Source organism: Erpetoichthys calabaricus, chromosome 4 (assembly GCF_900747795.2).
Source record: "Erpetoichthys calabaricus chromosome 4, fErpCal1.3, whole genome shotgun sequence".
NCBI lineage: Eukaryota > Metazoa > Chordata > Cladistia > Polypteriformes > Polypteridae > Erpetoichthys > Erpetoichthys calabaricus.
In genome coordinates, this window is record NC_041397.2 from 88,702,837 (window position 1) to 88,729,079 (window position 26,243).

A 26,243-nucleotide genomic window follows, 5' to 3' on the forward strand; every position below is an offset into this window, starting at 1 on the left:
TCCACACCACTTAAAATGTAAGAATATATTGAGAATTCAGGGAAGAAAAATTGCCATTGTTAGAAATTATTATTTTTTGTTACAATTAATATATAATGTAGACCTGAAAAAGAATAACCTGTATCAGCAAAGTATTGCATGTTCATTCAAAAAATTTTTTTGTATCTGCATTTTTGATGTTGCACATTACATTATTCATACTGCACTGTATGTGATAAAATTGGCTATGTATGCAGTTGAATTCTTCCTTGCAGTGTGGGAAGAATGTCAGTTGGTGAAGCCTGGTTTCACAGATGAGAAAATCCCCCTTCATTTGCTGAAGCTGCCATTAGGGCATTTGCAACCTTTGAGAGCACAAAACATGACTTAGTGTGGTAAAGTAGCCAGTGCACTGGGCAATAAACCATATAGATGCCAGCATCATCAATATTTCAATTTAAGCTACCTGTGCTCCAAATACAGAATAAAAAATGAAATGTTTTGCTATATTTTGTTTTAAAGGGCCTTTAGGATGGTGTTAAAAGAAAACCAGATTGTTTTTTCTGTCCAAGACAGCTTCTGTGTTCTCAATCAGATTTCATTAGCGTGGTTTGGTTTTGCTGTCTGTGACTGTGCAATCATAATTGCAGTAATTACAGCATAAGCAGTTGTTGCAACTGCTTATTAATCTTTAAGCCTTTACATCACTGGTAGATCACAATCAATCAGTTTCTATCTTCTACACCACTGTTAAGACAAGTATCACTTCATAATCTTGAAAAAAAATACAAGTTGCAAAGTGGTTGGCTTGCTGCCATATAGTGGGCCAGATGTTGAACTTATGAACTTGAAACTCTTTGGGTTCAGATTCAGTTGCACTGCTGCAAAGTCAGGCATTGTGGTAAAGAATTTTGGCTGAGACCACTGTGTGTTGCTTTAATATGTTTTACGTGTGAACCAAATTTATTATATGCATGTATCTATAGAAGTGTTAAACGTTTGGGCACCCTGGGATGCTCTTCCCCATATTAGATTCTGTTAATAAAAATGCTACAGCTGAAATATTAAATTCACTTTATAAATGTGAACTCTTGGCTTTTGTTTTTGGCAAAAAAGAAGAATAATCTATCTATCTATCTATCTATCTATCTATCTATCTATCTATCTATCTATCTATCTATCTATCTATCTATCTATCTATCTATCTCCTAAAAGAAGTACACACCATCCATCCATTTTCCAACCCGCTGAATCTGAACACGGGGTCACGGGGGTCTGCTGGAGCCAATCCCAGCCAACAAGGCAGGAACCAATCCCAGGCAGGTGCCAACCAACCGCAGGACACACACAAACACCAAGCACACACTAGGGCCAATTTAGAATCGCCAATCCACTTAACCTGCATGTCTTTGGACTGTGGGAGGAAACCAGAGCGCCCGGAGGAAACCCACACAGACACGGGGAGAACATGCAAACTCCACGCAGGGAAGACCCGGGAAGCGAACCCAGGTCCCCAGGTCTCCCAACTGCGAGGCAGCAGCGCTACCCACTGCGCCACCGTGCCGCCTAGTACACAACATTCTTATTTAATTTAAGTAATTTGCACCTCTAAATTGGCCAAATATAAGTCAGTGTATGTATGTGTGTGTGTGTGTGTGTGTGTGTGTGTGCGTGTGTGTGTGTATGTGTAAATATGAGTGTGCCTTTCAATGCATAGGCATCTCACTCAGGGTATTATGCCTAATACTGCCAAGATAGTCAGTGCCTCCATATAACCCTAAATTTAATATGTGGATTAGAAAATGTTATGGATGGATGGGTCTTTTAAGACATTCAGCTGTTTTCCTAAAAACATGTAGCAACATTCAATAACAGGGCAAACTAACCCCACTCACCCAAGGTCACTCAAATCCTGGCCAGGAAATCAGAAAACCCTCACATTAATACAAGGAGAACAAGCAAAATTCACATAAACAGAACTCAAAGCGAGAATCACAGAGCACTGGGAAAGCAATACTAACCACTGTGCCACTCTACCGCTTATTAATAGATATAACGTAGCATCCAGCAGGGCAATCAACATGAATCTGACACTTTCAAAGTATTATTAAAAGTGTGACTAAACAAAATACAAAGATTCATTTGTTATAGTAAAGTGCATTATGTACCATAACTGTACACTGCTGAGACACCAAGGCATTGTAAATTTTATATGCTTTGATACTCTGTGAGATGCTTTAAATATGATGATTTGGTCTTATCTGATTTTCATAAAATAAAGAATCAGGTCTAATTTCTACTTTGCTGCAAATAAATGTCCCTTCAAAGTTAATGGAGCCACTGCTTCCCTTGTTTCTTCTTTACTGAGAATATGTCACCTCGTCCCTGTTGGTGCGGTAAATACCAATAACATCTGCTGAGATTTCACACCATCAGGGTTAAGCTAAAAACAAACTTGATAATGTTTTAAAAAAAAAAGAATGAAAAGAAAGGCACTGGAGAGCCCTTTTATTCCAGATTAGGCTTGTATTGTCATTTATCATCTAGATACTGGGCCAATCTTGTGAAGTAATAAAACATATCAGAAATGTACTACAGGTCTGAATCACTCTTTCATACCACCTTCCAGCTAACTGTAGTATTAAATCAAACAAGCAGAACATTTCCTTAGGCGGCCATTGCCTTTTAATTTCCTGAAGAACCTTAAAATATCATTCATTACAAGAACTACACATATTTGGTTTTTAAAAGTCTCATAAATCAATAGCAGCCTGACTGCAATAATTATTACAAGTTAACATGTAATTTTCAAGCTGAAAGCTGTGTGCAGAATTTTAGCATATGCAAACGAGGCAATTCAAACATTGTCTGGATATTAATACCAAGGAGCAGGTAACAAGGTGCTGGCAATGAATTATGCATCAAAAGTGGTTGATCTTCAATGAAGGAAATGAATTCAGCATGTAATCTAATTAGTACTGAAAGTCTATTACTTCTAACTGGAAAAGCAACTGTCCTTGAAAAAAATATTATTTGCTGAACATGTGCTCACATTTAATAAAATGTGGTACATCTATTATTCCTTATTCTTTACATTTATAGTTTATTCTCTGTTTGAAATTTTTCCATCCAGCTCCAGACCCGGGAGGCCTCCAAAGAGGACACAGAGTGTCACATCCCCTGAAAATCCTCATATCATGCCGCACACCGTCCCAGGCCTCATGTCTCCAGGAATGATTCCCCCTACAGGTGAGTGGGTTATGACTTCTGTAACCAACAGGCACCTACAAAGGAGGCCACTTTGAAACTGAGTTCTAACAGAATAATTGCTGCCTCAAACCTCTAGGAGACTGGGTTCAAATCATAGCCAGATTTTTTTCTGAGCTTTTCCTTCCATATCTCAAAGATGTGTGCATGCACTTAATGGGTGACCCTAAATTGTCCCACTGTGATTGGGGATCAAATGTTTGTTCCTGTCTTGTATCCAGTGCAGCTGAGACAGGCTCCTGCCCACTTGTGATCATGTAATTGGAATATTTGGTTTGAGACAACAATGGATCTCACAATTTCAGATTAGTTGGGTCATTCCCAATGTCACATAAAGGCTTTAGTGTATTATTACTTGTATATTTGAATAGCAGTACTTATGGAAGCATTGCTAAAACACCAGACAAGATAAACACAACAGTATTACAATTTTTAGGGAAGAAAGAAAAAAGTAAGTAAATTTGAAGGCCAGTAGATAGATCAACTGAAAGTGGAATTCTAAAGGAAGTCCTAGGAGCAACTACCAAAGCAGGGGAGACTCCACATCAACATTGACAGGCTCGCATCTCATAAAAATGCATTTGATTTTTTGAAGATGTCACTACTGGATGAAATTGATATGGCTCAAACATATAAAATTGTTGTTCTAAAGCTTATATTGAAAGTCCTAACTTTTGAAAAATAAAAAAAATAGGTGGAAAAGTCTGACGATAACCAGAATTACAATCCAACTGACAAGTAGATAATATTGTCAGTTCATTTTTCAAGACAATTCACTGTGCACTGATGTGCTGCAACTATAAAGTATGTACAATATTAAATAAATAAAAAATGTCCTGACTGATTCTGCCCTGAAATCCAAAGCTGCCAAGGCAGGCTTTGGCTCTCACAACCATATAACTTGAGTAATCAGGCTCAGTAATCGATGGATGGATGCAATGGCTCATTTTACAAGTTTTGTTTAACTATTTGTAATCTCAGTTTATCTTTCCACCCATTTTCAAACCCACATAATTCAGTTCATGTTTGTGGTGGCTAGTGCCTGTTCTAGGTTGCATGGGGTCCATGACAGGAACAATGCCTGCATGAAGTGGTTGTCATTCACACACCGCCCACACACTCACTAAATTAGGGACAATTTAGAGTTACCAGCTAATCTAAAATGCATGTTTGTGGTTGTGGGAGGAAAACTAGCATACAGAAAACACTGAATTATGAGAATAACCTGCAAACTCCACACAGGTAGTGACTGTGCTGGGATGTGAACCCAGGACTCAGGAGCTTTGAGAAAGCAGCAATGACCACTTTGCCAGCTATAATTCTAATGACACTCTTAAATGGATTTGTTAGTAAATTGTTAAAGATGTTATTGTTCTTGTTCTGCTGCAAATGTATTATTAGAGAAGCAAACACTAAAAAATAGCAGCCATTGCCTTCATTATTATTACTGCTAAATTAAGATTAAATCTCAAACTACTATTAGTATTTACTTTTATAAATTATTGCACTGTTTAGATTAAAAAGCTTTGGATATTAATCTTAAATGAGAAAATCTGCTAAGAGGTGTATTTTATTAAACTGTTATTCATCTCTAAAAGCAGCTGCTTTCAATCACCAGTTGCTTTAAAAACATATAGAAATTCTGTACATACATACTTCTAGGAAGACATTTTTTTATTTTAATTGATGAGTTCAGTGCACAGTATTTTTTTTTTATTTTACAACACATTTTTCCCCCTTCATTTGGCTTTAGAACCTCATTTTTTAATGAAAAAATAAAATGCTAAACAATTCACAGAGCAAGATTAAGTTTAAATATGGGCTCCTGTGCCTTATGTGAGACATTAATTTGTTCTTCCTATGTCAGTGAGGATTTTCACTGGCAATGATATTTTCCTCTTCCTAGTCCAAAAGCAAGCTGTTGCAAAGCTCAGTATCCCTAAACTGGCTGTGCGTTTGATCATTAAATGAATGAATGTACCATGTGACAAACTAATGAAGTAATGCTCCATTCCAGCTCTGAATTAATTTTGGGTTTGTTATACTCAAGAAGTTACTTTTGACTTATTGTTTTAGCCATTTCACTGTAAACCATAAGGTTGCCAGTGTACCCTCTACACTTTATTTCACTGTGTGATGCAGATTCCGCTAATTAATCCATAAGTGATTCAAATATGGAAATACAGAAAGAATTATCCAAGACTCTTATGATATCTTTTTAACAAAACATTCCTACATAAAAGAATGTAGCAGATGTATTAATGTCATTGCATTCATTGTTGAGGGACATGCCTTCATCATTTTCATTGTCCAAATTGGTATGAATTTCCAGATCCCCAATGCCATGGGTTGATGATGCACCATTACATCCCTGACAAAGACTACACCATGGTCCACTCCTCATTTGATGCAAAGATACTAATTCATTCATTCATTCATTTAAACTGCTTAATCCAGTTCTGGCATGCAGGGGCAATAGCCCATCCTAGCTGCACTGGCAGGTGGACAGAAATCTTAAGTGGATGGGGCACCAGTCCACTGTGGGGAACATGCATACAGAAATCGGGCCAATTAAGAGTTTTCAATTAATCAAACATCAAGTATTTAGGATAACTACTCAAAAAATATAAAATGGCTTAAGAATCACACATTATTTGATTTTTTTTTTCGTTTCCTTTCTTTCACATGCCAGCCCCTCCTATCACCTATAATAAAAAAAAGATACACTTCTAGTAATGGGTTATTGTGTCCAACAAAATGTAGCCCAGCAGATGTTGGGTGTTTTCTTGTTTTTCTTACTTCTTTATCAAGCTAGGTTTATTAGAGTGCCATGTGTGTTCAGTGACACATTATAGGTGCTATTACACAATTGCGTAGATCCAAGGTCCAATCCCAGGACTATCAAGAGTAAGACTGGGACCAACCCTAGATGGGCTTCCATTGTATCATAGAGCATGCTAATATACATAAGGAGACTATGCCATATTTCAACTAAAATTCCTAAGAGTTATAAAGTAGCAGAAATAATCACTACTGTTACAGTGCATCCAGAAAGTATTCACAGCGCATCACTTTTTCCACCATTTGTTATGTTACAGCCTTATTCCAAAATGGATTAAATTCATTTTTTTCCTCAGAATTCTGCACACAACACCCCATAATGACAACGTGAAAAAAGTTTACTTGAGGTTTTTGCAAATTTATTAAAAATAAAAAAACTGAGAAATCACATGTACATAAGTATTCACAGCCTTTGCTCAATACTTTGTCGATGCACCTTTGGCAGCAATTACAGCCTCAAGTCTTTTTGAATATGATGCCACAAGCTTGGCACACCTATCCTTGGCCAGTTTCGCCCATTCCTCTTTGCAGCACCTCTCAAGCTCCATCTGGTTGGATGGGAAGCGTTGGTGCACAGCCATTTTAAGATCTCTCCAGAGATGTTCAATCGGATTCAAGTCTGGGCTCTGGCTGGGCCACTCAAGGACATTCACAGAGTTGTCCTGAAGCCACTCCTTTGATATCTTGGCTGTGTGCTTAGGGTCGTTGTCCTGCTGAAAGATGATCCGTCGCCCCAGTCTGAGGTCAAGAGCGCTCTGGAGCAGGTTTTCATCCAGGATGTCTCTGTACATTGCTGCAGACATCTTTCCCTTTATCCTGACTAGTCTCCCAGTTCCTGCCCCTGAAAAACATCCCCACAGCATGATGCTGCCACCACCATGCTTCACTGTAGGGATGGTGCCAGGTTTCCTCCAACCGTGACGCCTGGCATTCACACCAAAGAGTTCAATCTTTGTCTCATCAGACCAGAGAATTTTCTTTCTCATTGTGTGAGAGTCCTTCAGGTGCCTTTTGGCAAACTCCAGGCGGGCTGCCATGTGCCTTTTACTAAGGAGTGGCTTCCGTCTGGCCACTCTACCATACAGGCCTGATTGGTGGATTGCTGCAGAGATGGTTGTCCTTCTGGAAGGTTCTCCTCTCTCCACAGAGGACCTCTGGAGCTCTGACAGAGTGACCATCGGGTTTCTTGGTCACCTCCCTGACTAAGGCCCTTCTCCCCCGATCGCTCAGTTTAGATGGCCGGCCAGCTCTAGGAAGAGTCCTGGTGGTTTCGAACTTCTTCCACTTACGGATGATGGAGGCCACTGTGCTCACTGGGACCTTCAAAGCAACAGAAATTTTTCTGTAACCTTCCCCAGATATGTGCCTCGAGACAATCCTGTCTCGGAGGTCTACAGACAATTCCTTTGACTTCATGCTTGGTTTGTGCTCTGACATGAACTGCCAACTGTGGGACCTTATATAGACAGGTGTGGGCCTTTCCAAATCATGTCCAGTCAACTGAGTTTACCACAGGTGGACTCCAATTAAGCTGCAGAAACATCTCAAGGATGATCAGGGGAAACAGGATGCACCTGAGCTCAATTTTGAGCTTCACGGCAAAGGCTGTGAATACTTATGTACATGTGCTTTCTCAATTTTTTTATTTTTAATAAATTTGCAAAAACCTCAAGTAAACTTTTTTCACGTTGTCATTATGGGGTGTTGTGTGTAGAATTCTGAGGAAATAAATTAATTTAATCCATTTTGGAATAAGGCTGTAACATAACAAAATGTGGAAAAAGTGATGCGCTGTGAATACTTTCCGGATGCACTGTATATACATTCATTCACTTAAATTATTAAATATCTAGTTTTTCCTGGGAGTAGATCCATGGCCAAGAAGCACACAGTTCAATAAAACAGGAAATTAGAGGTACACAGTAAAAATAGACAAAACATCTGAGAATATCAGTCACACAATCACAGTGGCGTCTTAATAGTAATGTTATTTTTCTCTTACAATGCAAACCCATTGATTTTTTTAAATGTTTTTAATTCAAGGACAAAAACAAAAGATAACATTGTTCTAAATAGAAAATTTTCACTGTGACCACCATTATTGTTTAAATATGCTCTGTGTGAAAAAATATTCATTAACAGGTTACATCATTTTGTCAGAGTGAGAAAGTGGAGGCTTAGTGGGAAACCATCTAGTCAGACTTTTCACCCATCCACATCAGATTCCAGTCTATTATAGGGTATACATAAATATTACCTAGAAAACAATGGAGAAATTGATACATAACAAGTGTCGTGAGAGAATGTGTTTGGTTTGTGGGTGGAAATTGAAGCTCCAGAGAAGAGATCTATTTAAATACGCTGAGTACATACAAGCTCTACCCTAGGAGCCACCCCAACACTAAATCAAAACTGTATCCAGATTTTCTTAGGTGGTGATGAATATTTCTATCATTACTTACATATTTTTTTATGAAATTTCACACTGATATCTTTAAAAAATAATCTAATCACATGTAATTTTTTGCACTACTGTTGAGGGTCTCATTGGTTATAGGTTTGGAAGGTTGATCCAACTTTCTCTTTCCAACAGTTTATGGATCTGTGGTATTCACAAGTGTTTTGGGTCATATGAGGGATATAATTCCTCTATGTCTGGTATTTAAGTCTACCTTGTCTTACCAAAGGGTATACCCAATATGCCTCTTTTACTTTTTATTTTTATTTTTTGGGGAATTTGCCCAGGGTCCATTGTCACTACATGCCCAAGCTACTATCATTCAACTCCTCTTGATCCAGAGCTGCTATACTCCAGTGTCATCCCATATTATCAAAGTTTTCAACCTGTAATCCCACACAAGGAACCTAATTTTAGACACTTGCATCTTCAGTCTTAATCATTTCCCTCACTAAGCAGAACTTTTAACTGAAAGTAAAGATGAGCACAAAACATGCCAGTAATTCAAGAGCTTTTCTCATACGTTACTCCCAATGCATCCCTCTCTTATTCATCTTTCATACTCTTCAACTAAACACATATGTGTACTTGAGCTTTCTGACATGTGTGCTAGTCACACCTTCCCTAAAACATTAATGTAGAACCTTGTTCTTAGAGGTTATGCATGAACTTGATTGATATATCTATCTGTTGTAGTTAAAAGGAATTTCCTTAATGTAATATGGATGATGTGTTACTTGCATGCTTTTTAGCAAGCTAAATTCCATTCAAGTGGCTTTCTCACAGAAATAAAGGATAACAAGATTGGCTTCTAGAACTCCCATCTTCTTCTATTTGCAGTCACGTTTTCTTTTTTTATCAGTCCTCATTCCCACACAATGCCTTTTCTCTCCAAAAAAGGTGTCTGATTCTCTCAGAATAGAGGGTGCAATTCTCCTAATTTGTAAAAATTGTCACATAACCAATCAATGGTCTTGTAGATAAACCCAATTAGTAGCTGACAGTACCTTACCAAAAAGTATGAAATCGCTAAGTCAGGAGAATCTTTGTCAGAGGTAAATGTCAAAGCAGGTATCAGAGCAGAGATATCCCTCTACTAACAGTGATCACTCTTCAGGATTAGCTTTTAGCTAATTCTGGATTTTAGTGATGTGCAGTCTAATGGAACAGATAATTAGGGAAAAGCTGGAAGGATAGCCTCCTATACTACTGGTTACACTTAAGAATATTTTAGAGTGGTTGGTTAAAGATTCATTACATATGCAAACTGTGCAAGATGAAGAGGGAAGCCCCAGTTAAATGCTCAGTGCAAATTTAAACATGACCATGAGGCTAAAATCCACATTTTTGGAGCTTCAAGACAGCAGAGCTAGTCACTGTGCAACTATACAGTATATATGCATGAAAGGCTGAAAGAAAAACGTTTTCAGGTTGATTGGTGAAATTAAATTGGACTGGTATGATCGAATGCGAATATGTGAGAAGTGTGCCCTACCAGGGCTGGTTCTTGTCTTGCTAGGATAAAGCAGGATCAGAAATGGATGGATAAAAAAAGTAAAATCAGTGATCCAATAACATTTATGTGGCAGATATTTACATATTTTAGAGGTTATATTTGTTAATTCTGCGCAGAGAGTTTAAATTTTTTTCCTCTTTAAATAAGTAGTTATTAATGTGTTTTCCTACATCATGTTAGTTCCTCAGTGATTTCTTGCCCTCATTGTGACCTACCAGGACCACATGTCAATTGTTTTGCCTTGTAAAGGTTTATTTAATCAGCAGCATTCACGTAGTGCAAATCACGTTTAAATTCCACATTCTATGGTAACGCAACACACTGTAACCAAGCAAATGATATGTTTGCAAGCGTATCCAATGAATTTTCTGCCTAAGAGCCAGCAGTTGTTTCTCTATTCTTTTATATGCACTCTATCGTAGACACTGTGCTTCTATGAATTCAAATGCAGACTTGTGTGTTCTTGTCCATTTCATCTACATAAATGACTATATAAACATATCGGTGGGTATAATTAAAACATTATAATCTACCACTTTATATTTTTTCAACTGAGTGAAGTAATTTACTGTTTAATGCTTTTCAGATTTGTGAGAATTTTTTTTTAATGCCTTGAGAGTCTTACAATTAACCTGATTAAATCCACTTCATTTCTCAATATAGATGGGCCCTGCTGATGTTAAAATAAACTCATCGCCGGAAGATTCAACATTAACCACTGATGCTTTTTTTGGCCTTTAGCATCTTTTATTATGATTCGTGCTCTAATAAGACAGACCAGCCTTTTCTTTTTGTTGTTTCTTAAATAGTCAGATTCCAGCAGTTAAGATGCCTGTGGGTGTCTGCTCTGGTACCGTTATCCTGCTTCAGATTTTTTTGTCATTGTCAAGCAGATAATAAGCGATTGCCTCACAATTTAAAAAATAAATAATAATAGTTCTAAAAATCACCCTCTAGGACACAAGGATGCAAATAACAAAAGTAAAAGTACTAAGGTGTCTTAAGAGCAAACAACATTTCGCTGTACCCCGAGCTCCTTCTGCACGCAATCAACTTTCGGTACAAATTATTCAGCCCTTATGAAAACAGTTCTCTTTATTCTTTGTGCTTAACCAGCAGTCAGTAAATCGGGTAATAAAAGGCTCTTTACATTTGACAAGAATTTTTCTTCTCTTGTTGTCTAGGTGATTAATAAACCTTCCCTTTAATGCTTGTCTTTAGGGTTGCCATCTGTCCGGCTCTCATCCCGATTTGGCCGAATGAGCCTAAAGAGAACGAAGGCTAAATTCAGGGTGTCTATAAAACACATCTGTTTATGCTATCAAGTATTTCTATTTAAGAAACAACTGAAAAAGAAGCAGCTCCATCTTTAATGTAATTAAACAGAACACTGAGCCAATAATGAAAAAACTGAATAATAAAAAACTGTTAGAGTGACCTGGATTTACAGATTAAAAAAATGTTTGTTTTTTTTTATAAATAGACAATATACCTACAACATCTAATGAACATTGCCAAACTTTATTATAAATGCAAATAGACAGTGACAAATCTTCTACCTCCAGTATTTATGTTCAACAAACCCAGCTATAAATAAATGATTTAAACTTAAATGATGAGAAAAACAAGCAAGTTACATTTTAGCTAAAGGCTTACGATTTTTTCTTTATTACTACAGTATAATCATTTGACACTTGGGACCAAACCTTTGCTGATAAGCCTTTTTTTTCATGTGGGTGAATAACATCTACTGTTTATCATAGTTACTGCAGTTTATATGTCTTAACCACACAAGCTTATACAAACATTGTGCTGATCCTGCACCTTTGATTTGTTTGGCTTGTAAAATTTAACCTATTTAACTTAAGTTACGGGAAAACCATCAGATCTGGTTATAGTCATGGCTTGAGTGTGCCCACACATGCAGTTAATTTAAAACGGGACACCATCACTTGCTGAAATGCGACCTTTTAGAAGCTGTTTAAGATGCCTGATTAAAACACAAAGCAGTCTTGTATTTACATATGTGCTTGTCTAAATATTATTGATTGCCAAGCAATAATTAAAATTCTTACAAAATGAAGACTTCATTCAGGTATGTTCATAAAGGATGGCTTCATTATTAAATTGAGTCTAGAACAGCTAACGTGCTCTGGTGGCATTTGTTATGGAATTATTTATCAGGAGGAGGACAGGGTGGTTGGAGTATGACTGGATAGATTTAGGAAGAGTCAAATGGCCATTTTAAGACATACCAGGAAATTAATGTAATGAGAAGCAATGGAGAAAGCAAAATGTCATGTCGTAGAATTCATCTGCTCAAATAACTTGGAAGTTATTTTAAACTGAGCAAAATTTGCAATTTATTTCTTGAACCTGCTAAGTCTAATTCATGGCAGCAAGGAGCAGGGGCCTGTTGTGACAGAATCTGGTGCAAGGCAGGAACCAATCTGAATGTTCACTACAACTAGCTCTGAGCACACTCACCTACAAGGGGCTTATCAGGGCAGCATTGGGTGCAGGAACCAGCAACGGACAGAATGCCAGTCCATCACAGAATCCACTCTTACACAGGGTTAGTTTAGAGTTGGACATTAAACTACCATGTGCATCTTTGGGGTATGTGAGGAAAGCCAGAGACCCTGAAGTGTATCACAGACTTAAGCACAAATTTTCCTTGGATACAAGGCAGCACTGTGCCACTCAGTAAAGGAAAAAAACTACAGGTACATACTTACTGAAGGCAGTATTTTAAAACAGAACGTCTGTTTAATTTTACTTTAGGGTAGAAGCAAAAGGCCAAATAAGATACATTCCTGGCAAAATTAAGACAGATAAAAAAAACGAGATGGGGGGGGGGGGGGGGATTTTGGGCAAATACAGTAAATATTGACAAATCGACAGAAACCCCTTGGAAATTTTACTACCCCACTGTGCCGAAGCTTACAGGCTTCAATCATTACAAGAGTTGCCCAAAATGTTTTGCGGTATCGTTTACATTTTATTCAAAAATAACATGGTATGCCTGAAACTTATTTGAAATGTCCCTCTTACAAAAATCAATCTTCCCAATACATTTTCAATTAGCTATCAAAATGGCATTGATGTAAGTTTAAAATTGGAAAACTTGGATGGAATGTTCAGCTCAAAATTTCCGTCCTTGTTTCCACCTTTCTGGTTTTGTCCTCAAAAATGACAAAAGATGATGGAGAAAAGTTTAGAAGTGGTGACAAGGTTAATGTAGAAATAAAGAAGTGGCTTTGAGTGCCCAACAATAATTGAAACTAGAAGGAGATGCCTTTTCTTGTTTCTTGCTGATGTAAGGTTGTTGAAGTTGATGAAGATAAGGTAGAAAAAATAGGAATGTAGCAAATACACCTAGTTATTGTATGAAGTAGTGGTGTGGCTAATCCATATGAAAATACCTCTGAAACACTCAAGTTTGTTGTCTTTTTTCCTTTTTCAAATATCCATCTGATAGGCATGGTACATTTTTGAATGTAGATATGGTGACATAGTGTTTAGTGCTCCTACCATAAACTGCTATGGGGACTTAGGTTTCGTTTCAGTTCCAGAACTTCTCAGTGAGAAGTTTGCATGTTTTCTCCATGTCAGTATGCATGTGGTTTCCTCCCATATGGTTATATTTTCATAAATTGGACCCCAAATGGAGGAGGATGTGTTTGCAAGTATGGCTTGAAGTAGACTAGCATTCATATTATGGTAGGTTTTTGTGATATGCTTGAAGATCCATGGATGGCCTCTAGCTCCCTGCAAATCTGTAAGAAAATAATTTGACTCGGATATGAATAAGTAAACTTATGTGCTGACTGCCAGGGGCTCCATTTTCAATGAATCATTCTAAGTGTTCATCTGTATCATTAACAAATCAAAATTTAATGGTTTCTGAGTTTTACTTGCAAATTGTATCAGTTTGCTGTGGCCATCAATAGGGCATCACAGACTCATCTGACTCCGCCCCGTGTCTACTGTGTAAAAAATCTCATTATTCCAGGAGGCAATTATGAGTACAGTAATCCCTCGCTATATCGCGCTTCGCCTTTCGCGGCTTCACTCCATCGCGGATTTTATATGTAAGCATATTTAAATATATATCGCAGATTTTTTGCTGGTTCATGGATTTCTACGGACAATGGGTCTTTTAATTTCTGGTACATGCTTCCTCAGTTGGTTTGCCCAGTTGATTTCATACAAGGGACGCTATTGGCAGATGGCTGAGAAGCTACCCAACTTCCTTTTCTCTCACTCTTGCGCTGACTTTCTCTGATCCTGACGTAGGGGGATTGAGCAGGGGGGCTGTTCGCACACCTAGACGATAAGGACGCTCGTCTAAAAATGCTGAAAGATTATCTTCACGTTGCTACCTTCTGTTCAGGTGCTTCCTGAAGCGACATGCTGCACGGTGCTTCGCATACTTAAAAGCTCGAAGGGCACGTATTGATTTTTGCTTGCTTGTTTTTCTCTGTCTCTCTCTCTCTTTCTGTGCTCTTGACGGAGGGGGTGTGAGCTGCCGCCTTCAACAGCTTTGTGCCGCGGTTCTTCGCATACTTAAAAGCCAAACAGCCCTATTGATCTGTTTGCTTTCCTCTGTCTTTATGACAGTCTCTGCTCCTGACGCGCACTCCTTTGAAGAGGAAGATATGTTTGCATTCTTTTAATTGTGAGACGGAACTGTCATCTCTGTCTTGTCATGGAGCACAGTTTAAACTTTTGAAAAAGAGACAAATGTTTGTTTGCAGTGTTTGAATAACGTTCCTGTCTCTCTACAACCTCCTGTGTTTCTGCGCAAATCTGTGACCCAAGCATGACAATATAAAAATAACCATATAAACATATGGTTTCTACTTCGCGGATTTTCTTATTTCGCGGGTGGCTCTGGAACGCAACCCCCGCGATGGAGGAGGGATTACTGTATTCAACAAAGGTATTAAAACTTAAGGACACTGAATCTTAGTTCCAGGAACAAATTCCTGTAGTCACCCTCAAATGTCCACATGACATTTTCCTGACATGAGTGTAAATACTCATGCTCATGATATTGTTCAGTTGTCCTACATTCACCACTATAGAGAGTACATTATGTTATGGATATCCACCTCTTGTTTAGCATGTGCATCCTTTTCCCTTATGTGAGTGTTCATTAAGTGTAGTCCTCACAGATAACTTTCTTGCTTTATGTTCTCTTTGCTGCCTCTCTTTCTCCTTCTCACTACATGACTTTCTGTCGATGGGCAGCTCAAATTTTTTGGTGGATCTAGTTGCCTTGAGGATGTCAGATTACACAACCAAAAATCATGACTACCCCATGACTTTTACCCAAAGATTTCAAATTTCCAAAGTATTGTAAGATCACCACATTCTGACAACCAATCATGTGCTGCCTGACAGGTGGCTGTACGAATTTTTATCTGGTATGCTGAGTTCATCTCCAGTCTCCACCACTCTATTTTTCTTTATTCCATGCTGTCATGGTATGACAACCACAAAACATCAGCCAAACAAGACTATGGTCTTGTTTTTGTAGTACAATACATCCTTTTTACTTCTTTCCTTGTTTCAGCATTGTATGCAGAGTATTTCTGGACAAGTGCTGATTGGTTATCAGCTCTCGCATACACAGGAGCCTATACCTAATATTTAAGACAAAGAGTGACCTATTTGATTTTGTCATGGTTTGTCGATGTGACTGATCTCGACTTGCTAATGGTATGTAAGTGAAGGCTATTGTTGAAAACCCTAGGAAAAGTTTATAGTGTAACAGGAGCTTAAATAGGATTATGGTAAAGTATAAATTGGAATAATACCCCTTGGAGAATTCTAGTCTTCTTATTTTATGTCTGGTTACTATTAATCAGTTAACAAACTATCTCTAGAGACTGCAGTTCACTTCACCTCTATATTTCCTTCCTTCACCGTGCTCATTTTGTGTCCACAAGTGTCAAGTAAGCAATGGTACCAGTCCTAGATGAATTATCTGAGGGAGCATGGGATGGTTTTTTTTTGTGTCAGGCATATATAAGCTTATTTGAAGAAGTGTTTTAGGGTTATTATAGATAAGTACCAGTGAGCAAGCTGGCCGCTTAGCAATACAGCCATCACTGTTTCTCATGTTTTGCTAAATTGATTTGATTTTCCCTAGCAGTGTCTGAACAATCTATGCAAAGTGATCTTTTAATAAGACATTTAGTAGAATTATTTATGAAACTAAAGTTGCATACTTCATAATTATATTCTTAAAGATTAACACACAATAAATACATAAAATTAGTTTAATTGCAAAAGGACACAGACATTTGCCATCACACAATTTCTTTGTCTGTTATATAATTACTAACGTAGTTCTTAATACAAATTTACCAGTATATTTTACACATGACAGCATTTAACTTGAGTTTTATCTTAACTCTAATTAAACACAAATAAACACGTTTCAATTTCTTCTTAGTAACTTTGGAAAGTCATAACCAAACTAGGGCAGGCCGTGTTTACCCTGTATACACTATGTATGAGTCTGCACATACATACATTATTCTTTAAGGTGTTTTTAGCAACTTAGAATCTGAACAGTTAGAATATTTAGCTCCCATAGTATATCTGCTGTGTGGATCATGCAGTTTGACTAGAATTGTGTGCTTGTGCCATTAAGTTCAAATGTAACTACCCATAAAGCTTTCACTGAATATCTTCTTTTGTTAAGATACAGTAACCTAACAACAGTTTACATACAGTGATATTTTTTAACACAGGTAATCAGTTACTCAGAGAATACAGAAGATAAATTATTTAATCAATGCAAAAAGAAAAGTCCTGATTTTTAAAGCCCTTCAACACTGCACTATACGATACAAGTTGGCTAGCTGAAAAGCACATTGCCCAAATTAAACCCATGACACCTGCCAGCTACCACTGTTGGTGGAAGTAAGCTTTCCCACTCTGAATTTCAGCAGCTTCCAAACAAACAGCTGTGTAGAAAGGAATACAATGCAACAAGCAAACAAAGAAATCAGCAGCTCTTATCCTTATTGGAGATCTCCTGCATGGTTGCTGATCTCTGGTGCCTCTTAAAAATGTAAATAATTGAGGTGTAGCAGCTGTGCAAAGTTTAATTGCCATCAGTGTTTTCTCTCTGTTTTTATTTCTAATTTGACATTATCACAAATCCAAGATATCTAAAGTCCTTGAAATGTGGGAGGTGATATTTTACCACTGTAATAGATGCTTTACACAAAAACTGCCATTTTTTGGTGTAAACATTCATTCTATATGAACATTTGTTTTCTATGTGTCTTTTACTTCATGTGTGTCACAGTAGCTATGGGTACAAGGACGCAAGTACACAAACATGCTGACAGACATTCCCTCTGGGCCAGGGCCTCCTTGGCAGTAATTCTGACATCGTATACTTAGGTTAAAGGAGAAGCCCAAAGAAAAGCCACATGAATGCAACAATTACAATTTATTTTTGTATTTCATCTTCAAAGTATTGCAGCTCAAACTACAGCATAGACACCCAATTGCAAAGCAATCATCAATTTGAAGTCCTCGTTCAAGTCAGCCTTCATGAGGTGATAGGATGTATATTTTTAGTGAGTGCCACAAAAGTGCTTTCCCCAATTTAGAAGAGATAGGAGAGGGCAGCAGCAATCACTAGTCAATAGGTTACATGTTCTCCAGTCCTCTAGGTGGCCACAACAGTGTCCTGTGAACTATTCATGGACCCTGTTACTGTATATAGTACTATAAATATTATAACTTTGTGTTGCCCAATCATTAAGATGAGCTAGAGCTCAGTTCTGAGAGATCACCTGGGGCTGGTCAAGAGCTTGAAGAAAACAGCTCATGCTGTGGTAGGCGACTTTCTTGATAGTGGAGGTGGTGAAGAGGTTTCATCTGTACGTAGTGTTTGAGGCTGAAAAAGCCTTTCTGGGGGTTGCATCAGCAAGCTGAGAGTGAGTTGAACATGGTATAGCTGGCAGCAGGAAAAGAGGCCAGAGGTCTAAGACAAAGGTAAGAGAGATAAGAAAGGACAGCTTAGCAGAAGCTAGTGGTGAGCGAAAGGATTTGTGTGAAATTTAATTTGAAAAGAATTCAATTTCACTTTACAAAAAAAAAGTGTTTTTCTTCCACCAAAATTCATGCCATTCACTCAAGAAGAAAGGCATTCAGTGTATGGATTACATGCTTTACACATCTGCAGAAAAGAACACAGGTAGACAACTGTGAACAAGGCTATAGGGAGCAGTATTTCTTGTTTTCCACCCAAAAAAATCATTTAAAACTCCCCGAAGTTGTTTAGTGAGTTCCAATCTATCTATCTATCTATCTATCTATCTATCTATCTATCTATCTATCTATCTATCTATCTATCTATCTATCTATCTATCTATCTATCTATCTATCTATCTATCTATCTATCTATCTATCTATCTATCTATCTATCTATCATTATAATTGAAGATATGTTTTGTTTAATCCACATTGAGCAACATACTGTGCACTCTTGTAAACAGGGTGAAGACAATTTAATTTGTCAGCAGTGAAGAGTTTCTAGTGTGTCTTGCTCAGTTTGCAATAATATACAGTATTATAATAAAGATGATGTGCAATAATGAAGAAAATGCCCATAGTTGGTCACATTATAAAATGCCTCCATTTGAAATTTACACCTCTGGAAAAATTCACAGAACCACATGGGGACTGTTCCCACTCCACACAGACAGTGATCAAAACAGAAATCGAACCCCATCTCAGAGATCTATAATACTGCAGCACCTCACTATCATGCTGCCCCTTCTTCGAACCAGAAAGTATTAAATGATGATAGTGTGCAGTTAATATGGTTCACTGTTTTTATTAGCTAAGTGTAAAGATTTGTATGCAAGGAATTACCAAACCACAAATTTTCAATTTCATAATTTGCTGGTTTTACAGTGGAGGGTGTTCACCTTTGAACATCCTGCTTCCTGTTCATTTCAAACTTACTATTTATTGGTGTGACATGTTTTTACAAGTAATGGCTTTACAGCTGTGTACAAAGAAATAGATTTAATTCATAAGCATGCTTACGGCAGCCACTGTGTATGCACATTTATGGGCTTTTGCTATGTGTTTTACTAATATTTGACTGTGGTTTCAAAATCTTATTCTCCATACTGCTTACATTGTAGCCCTAAGGCTGTAACATGTTCCCATGCTGTTTTTTTCTGTTCTTTTCTTTTGTTTTAGTCAAGAAAGTGTTGGCACTAAGGCTCTAGACCGTTGAGTTTCAGGAGAAGCAGTAGTTCTGTTTTATTATATTGATCAAAGAGATACAATGTATGTTTATGATTTAAATTTAACAAATAGCTTTTGCACTTCGCTTACCTTTTTTACATTTTTGATTTCATAATCTTTGGCAAATATAAATATATTATGTAGACAATATGTTGTTGAATGTGCACTAAAGTTAAAAATCTTAAAACACTGTTTCATCACAACTTCATATCATTACAATGTATAACTTTCAAAATCCCATAAGTATTCCCTCTCAGCCTTTATAATGGTGCAAAAACATCACTAAGAATAGTTCATTACAGAACAGTAAACCTTTAATACAGTTTTTCTATTAGTGCAACTGGAGTGAGTTGGCTTAGACTTTGCATTACACACCAGCAGTTACTGCGTAACGCAACAAGTGACATGCTGTCTAAGTTTAAAGGCAAGTCTATCAGTTCAAGTCATTTTTCTACACTGTTTACTGTTGTAGAATTGTGCCTACTGTGACATTAGAATCAGTAATGTTTATGAACCCTGCATGTTTATAAGCTCACTGATTTTCCATTTTTTCCAGGCAAACAGAGCAACAATCACCAACAAAATAAAAGAGTCTGTTGTCTTATCGGTCTTTTCCAAAAACAGTTACGTAACCCTGCACGTTTGTGCTCTGACATTGGCATTAAACAAGCTTGATATGATGTTCTCATTCCTTTCATTTACTTCTAGAGTATTAAAGAGGAATAATAAAAAATGAAATAGTTACATAAAGCTTTTTTGATTTTGTTAAATCATTTGAATATACTTTACATTTAAATTATTTTTATCTTTTTCATTATTATGACTTCCATTTGTAATGCAATTCATCAGCGCTCATTACAAATCTTTAGGGACTATTGAAAATCATATTTTTCAAGGTTTTTTTGAAATGTATACTATAGGCCATTGCCATTAAGCCCACTCCACTGTAGATTTTATTTCTTCTCATCTGGTCATCCCTTATTCAGCTTTCAGCTAGCACCACTCAACAAAGTTAATGCTGTGCTGTAATGACTCTCATCACATACTTCATAACCACAATGATCCTTAGGGAATTGCCTGATCCTACTGCCATGTGAAACAATTAAATAAATAGTGTACTCTTTTAGGAAAAATGCATACAACAACAGTGTCAAGAGTTATTCTATATACTGTATGCTCATAGTCATTGCTTTCTTGTAAGGTAAAGTACACACATTGTTAAAATCTGTTCAAGTGGGTCCTGTCCATGACTTTGAATTGCAAATTGGTGTGTTAAAGTCAAGATTACCTACAAAGGAATATGGATAAAAAAATATGAAACTCCAGTATGGAAACAGTTATTGGAGAGTTTTGTAGTCAGTTAGAAATTAGAAGAACTCAGCATTTTCTCTGAAGTTCTCAGTCGAAGAAAAACTGGTAAGTTTTAATTTGATAAATTCACATATTTTTTAATTGTAGACTGAACAGTGAGAAATTCTTATTAGCCCAAAATAAGTTTGTTTCCATTTCCCTTTATCCTTACAAGTTACAGTGATTAACTGGTTGAACATTAAGGCAATCAAAGTTGACTGAGAAACATTTGAGCCTCTAGTAAGGCAGTGTGGCCCACTGCCAAGGATGCTGGACTTTCGTCCAGTTTCTACCTTTACTCTCACCATATGACCTTATGCTGTTACCTTAATCTGCTAATATTTCAGTCATAATAAATATGTAAACCATTTTGCAAGCTAATTTATTTCAATGTGTTAATAATTTTTTTTGGCTTTTAAAGGATTCATTTTATCATTCAATCAACTTCTACAACATGTCAAGGATGACCAAAATGAAAATATAATTTGTTAGAAAAAATTAAATATTAAACTGACTAAGGACCAAGGGAAGAAGAGTCACAAAGACATAAGTATTGAAATTTTTGAATTGTTTCAAAGCTGAAACTGCTCAGCAATTTTATCTGTGCACTAGCAAAATACCCGTGCTTCGCAGCGGCGAAGTACTGCTATAAATTTTTAAATAATAAACTGAGGGAAAATGTACCAATAATTAATTGTTAAGGATCTCTTTGTATACCGCGTTGTCAGTTCGCCCCTCCGGTTGTACTATGACCAAGCTGTGCGCTGAGCTTACTCTTGTGCATGCAACGTATAGTTTGCCATGTGAAAAGCAATCTTGCCTCAAATCAATGCCAACCTTTTGTAGGGTCTGGCCCTGAGACTTATTAATGGTCATTGCGAAGCAGAGCCTTACTGGAAATTGGAGGCGTTTGAATTGAAATGGGAGATCAGAGGGTATAGCGGGGATGCGAGGAATAAAAACTCTCTCCCCTGTGCCACCGCCAGTAAAAATAGTTGCCTCAATTAGGTTCTTTTGCAAGCATGTGACCTGATGTCTCGTGCCATTACAAAGTTTCGGTGGCTGTAAGTTTCTCAGTAAAATTATTGGTGCCCCAACCTTCAAAATTAGATTATGCTCAGGAGTGCCTGGAGGATTCAGAGTGTGGACCGAGCTGCAGGCTATGGACGTATATATGTACGTAAGTAGGTTTCAGTTAGCGTTGGGAACCCGCGTACCAAATTTCTTGAAGATGGGCCCATTAAGTAACAAAGACCGTTGGAATGTTCAATATGGCGGCCGACAGTGGTGTCATACCACCGAAATAAGTACGTACATCGGTTTCGGTTAGCGCAGGGAAGCCGCCTACCAAATTTCGTGAAGATGGGGCCATAAATAAGAAAGTTTAACATGGCGGACGTTGTCAACTGTTATGACCGTTACGTGTAGAATTTCGAAATGAAACCTGCTTAACTTTTGTAAGTAAGCTATAAGGAATGAGCCTGCCAAATTTCAGCCTTCTACCTACACGGGAAGTTGGAGAGTTAGTGATGAGTGAGTCAGTGAGGGTTTTGCCTTTTATTAGTATAGATGTATATGTGTATGTATATATGTGTGTGTGTGTGTGTGTATATATATATATATATATATATATATATATATATGTGTGTATATATATATATATATATATATATATATATGGTTTTGGCAGCCAAGCGCTTTTTGTCCAACCTAGAAGACCTCTCTTGAGATCCGTTTAATCACCTCATTGATTGCATGTCTTCCAAGGTAGTTTCAATACCCATTTCCTGCACCGAGTAATCTCCCCTTTCATGATTGACTGTGTTAGTGGCCGTACTTCGTACAGGTCTTTGAACGCACTGAATACTTGTAACTGGTGTTGCCTGTCGGCTACTTTCGACAGGGAATGGAAGCAATTGTCGAGTAACAAAAATTATTTGTAAGTGATTTCGCATTGAAGAAATAGTAAAAACTTGATCACTTGGGTCATTACGTAAAGAAATACACACAGCAAATGCAATTGAGAATACACCAGAATCTGTATGATTTAATTGTTGCTGTGTGTCTTTATAAACTATGGGAGGTTTGTAAGGAAACGAAGCTGCTCTTCGGTGAGGTTGAATTTTTTATCAGCATTTAAACTGTCATAGACATGAATTACAGCACCATCTTAATAGGTACACACCCAGTGAGTCACTCGTTCAGTAGCTGCAGAAGGTAATATTTGAATATGTTTTGCATTTTGTGGAATGGGCATTATAGGTATGTCAGGAGTCCACCTTAGCAAAACCTCTTGAGGTTGAAAAATTGTATGCGCAGCTAAAATTTCGTTGAATTTGCTTATGTGATCTGTTGATAAATAATCATTATTTACCAATTCATTCATTGCAAAATCTGACAGTGGTAAGATCACTCCTTCCATAAGACTAAACACAAACACTAAGTAGACACTAACACTAAAAAACGGCAACACCGCTGGGAAGAACACTAAATGAGATAAAGTAAAAGTCTACTAAACTTCTTTATTATAACTGCTTTATTATAGCAGGTGAGGGGACGCTGGTCCATGCTTGTTGTTGCCACTCCTCCCTGTTAACAACACTTTTCGCAAAATTCGCTGTAATTCTGCACTTTCTTACGCTTGTTTTATTTCGTTTATTGTACGTATAGTTCGTGGATACAGCTGACTTGAATTGCATGGATTTGGCTTAATATTTACAGATTTTATGGACTCCACTTTATTGGGAACAGCTGAGTCTGTGGATCACGGGACGAGACCTACGAACATTTCTTTGTACCTGGCGATCTAGCACCTCGGGATGATCTGTCTCCATGATTATATTCGCAATGCTGATCTGCTACTGAAAACTGATCTGATGTTCATACTAACCTGGCTTATGGCTTATGGCTCTGGGGCGATCACACCTGAAATTACCAAGCGTTACTGTTTATGGCTGTGTATTGGAACATCCAAATCCTGCTTCCTCCTCCTGCTGTGCTTTCTGCTGCTTGCTATCGCTGCTCACCTACGCTACCACACCCGCCTGTCCTACGGGCTCTGTTGTGCTGTGCTGCTTCTACACTGCTATCAGCTAAGTATCACTCACTATTTTAGTGCTTTGAGTACTGAGAAAAGCGCTGTATAAATGTAATGAATTATTATTATTTATTATTAAACACTAAAGTACAAAAACGAATTAGAAAGTAACACTAAACCGCAACACCACCGGGAACACCAGCACACCGCGTCTACTAAACACTAAGAAACACTAAAGGAAAAAATACTATTCAGTAAGTACCGCGTCTACTAAACAGTAAATCAGTAAAGGTGAAGACTAAACACTAAGGGAAAAGAATGGCAAGACTGCGCCAGCTGCGGAGCTCAGCTCGGAGCGAAATGAAGTGAATGAAATGAGGTGAATGGGAGGGGAGATGATCACGTGACTCCAACACCCACCTTAACTCTCCGTCCCTCCACAAACACACAAACACAGTCTCTCGGATCCCAACTCTCCTTTATATATATAGACAAAATACCCACGCTTCGCAGCGGCGAAGTACTGCTTTAAAATTTTAAATAATAAACTGAGGGAAAATATACCAATAATTATTTGTTAAGGATCTCTTTGTATACCATGTTGTCAGTTAACCCCTCCGGTTGTAATATGACCAAGCTGTGCGCTGAGCTTACTCTTGAGCATGCAACGTATACAGTAATCCCTCCTCCATCGCGGGGGTTGCGTTCCAGAGCCACCTGCGAAATAAGAAAATCCGCGAAGTAGAAACCATATGTTTATATGGTTATTTTTATATTGTCATGCTTGGGTCACAGATTTGCGCAGAAACACAGGAGGTTGTAGAGAGACAGGAACGTTATTCAAACACTGCAAACAAACATTTGTCTCTTTTTCAAAAGTTTAAACTGTGCTCCATGACAAGACAGAGATGACAGTTCTGTCTCACAATTAAAAGAATGCAAACATATCTTCCTCTTCAAAGGAGCAAACAAATCAATAGGGCTGTTTGGCTTTTTAAGTATGCGAAGCACCGCGGCACAAAGCTGTTGAAGGTGGCAGCTCACACCCCCTCCGTCAGGAGCAGACAGAGAGAGAGAGAGACAGATAAAAAATCAATACGTGCCCTTCGTGCTTTTAAGTATGCGAAGCACCGGGCAGCATGTCGCTTCACGAAGCAGCTGCACAGAAGGTAGCCAACGTGAAGATAATCTTTCAGCATTTTTAGACGAGCGTCCGTATCGTCTAGGTGTGCGAACAGCCCCCCTGCTCAATCCCCCTACGTCAGGATCAGAAAAAGTCAGCGCAAGAGAGAGAGAGAGAGAGAGAAAAGTAAGCTGGGTAGCTTCTCAGCCATCTGCCAATAGCGTCCCTTGTATGAAATCAACTGGGCAAACCAACTGAGGAAGCATGTACCAGAAATTTAAAGACCCATTGTCCGCAGAAACCCGCGAAGCAGCGAAAAATCTGCGATATATATTTAAATATGCTTACATATAAAATCCGCGATGGAGTGAAGCTGCGAAAGGCGAAGCGCGATATAGCGAGGGATCACTGTAGTTGGCTATGTGAAAAGCAAATCAAGAACGGCAAGACCATGTCAGCTGCGGAGCTCAGCTCGGAGCAAAATGAAGTGGATAAAATGAAGCGAATGGGAGGGAAGATGATCACGTGACTCTCCCACCCCCCCTTAACTCTCCATCCCTCCACAAACAAACAAAGACAGTCTCTCGGATCCCAAATCTCCTTTCGCACACCGTGTCTACTAAACACTAAGAAACACTAAGTAGAAACACTAAAGGAAAAAAAACTATTCAGTAAGTAGCGCGTCTACTAAACAGTAAATCAATAAAGGAGAAAGGACTTTAAACACCAAGGGAAAAGAACGGCAAGACCGCGCCAGCTGCGGAGCTCAGTTCAGAGCGAAATGAAGTGAATGAAATGAGGTGAATGGGAGGGGAGATGATCACGTGACTCCAACACCCGCCTTAACTCTCCATCCCTCCACAAACACACAAACACAGTCCCTCCGATCCCAACTCTCCTGTATGTATATAGATGATGAAATTTACTGAATGAGTGCTCCTTCTTTAATTATTTGTGGTCACAGTACACACTAAAATTGTAATATTTTAATAAATCCTTTTATTTAATGTTATAATGTTAAATTCAAATGTTTAATGTTAAAGTCAACAGTGTTATTCGTTTTAATAGATAAAATCTCTATACCCACTGTTCATATTAACTAACTCGATATGTGGCTTAGTTTAACTTAAATACCAACAATCTATGCTGTGGTGTAAACTGATTTCAAAACAATCCATAGTCCTCAAAATAAATGAGTATTAATATCTATATAAGATGAAATTGGCTGATCATCACATTATTAGATTTGTTTAGAGATCTGAATAGAACTATAACAAAATTTCTTTGCAGAATGGTCAATACTCCTAAATAACAAAATTGACTGCATTCAAAGGCATTTGGATATTTATCTAAATGGGAAAATGATATTGAGCCATCG

At 37.8% G+C, this 26,243-nt stretch overlaps 1 protein-coding gene across 9 annotated transcripts in view; it reads left to right on the plus strand.

Annotated features, from left to right (window-relative positions):
• The window catches only part of LOC114650151 (dachshund homolog 1-like), a 448,999-nt gene that overhangs the window by 140,237 nt on the left and 282,519 nt on the right, over positions 1–26,243 (plus strand). For all 9 annotated transcript variants that reach the window (XM_051927162.1, XM_051927161.1, XM_051927163.1 and 6 more), the window contains exon 2: positions 3,113–3,228. In XM_051927162.1, coding sequence (XP_051783122.1) covers positions 3,113–3,228 — 116 coding nt within the window. The remainder of the gene's footprint in view (positions 1–3,112; positions 3,229–26,243) is intronic.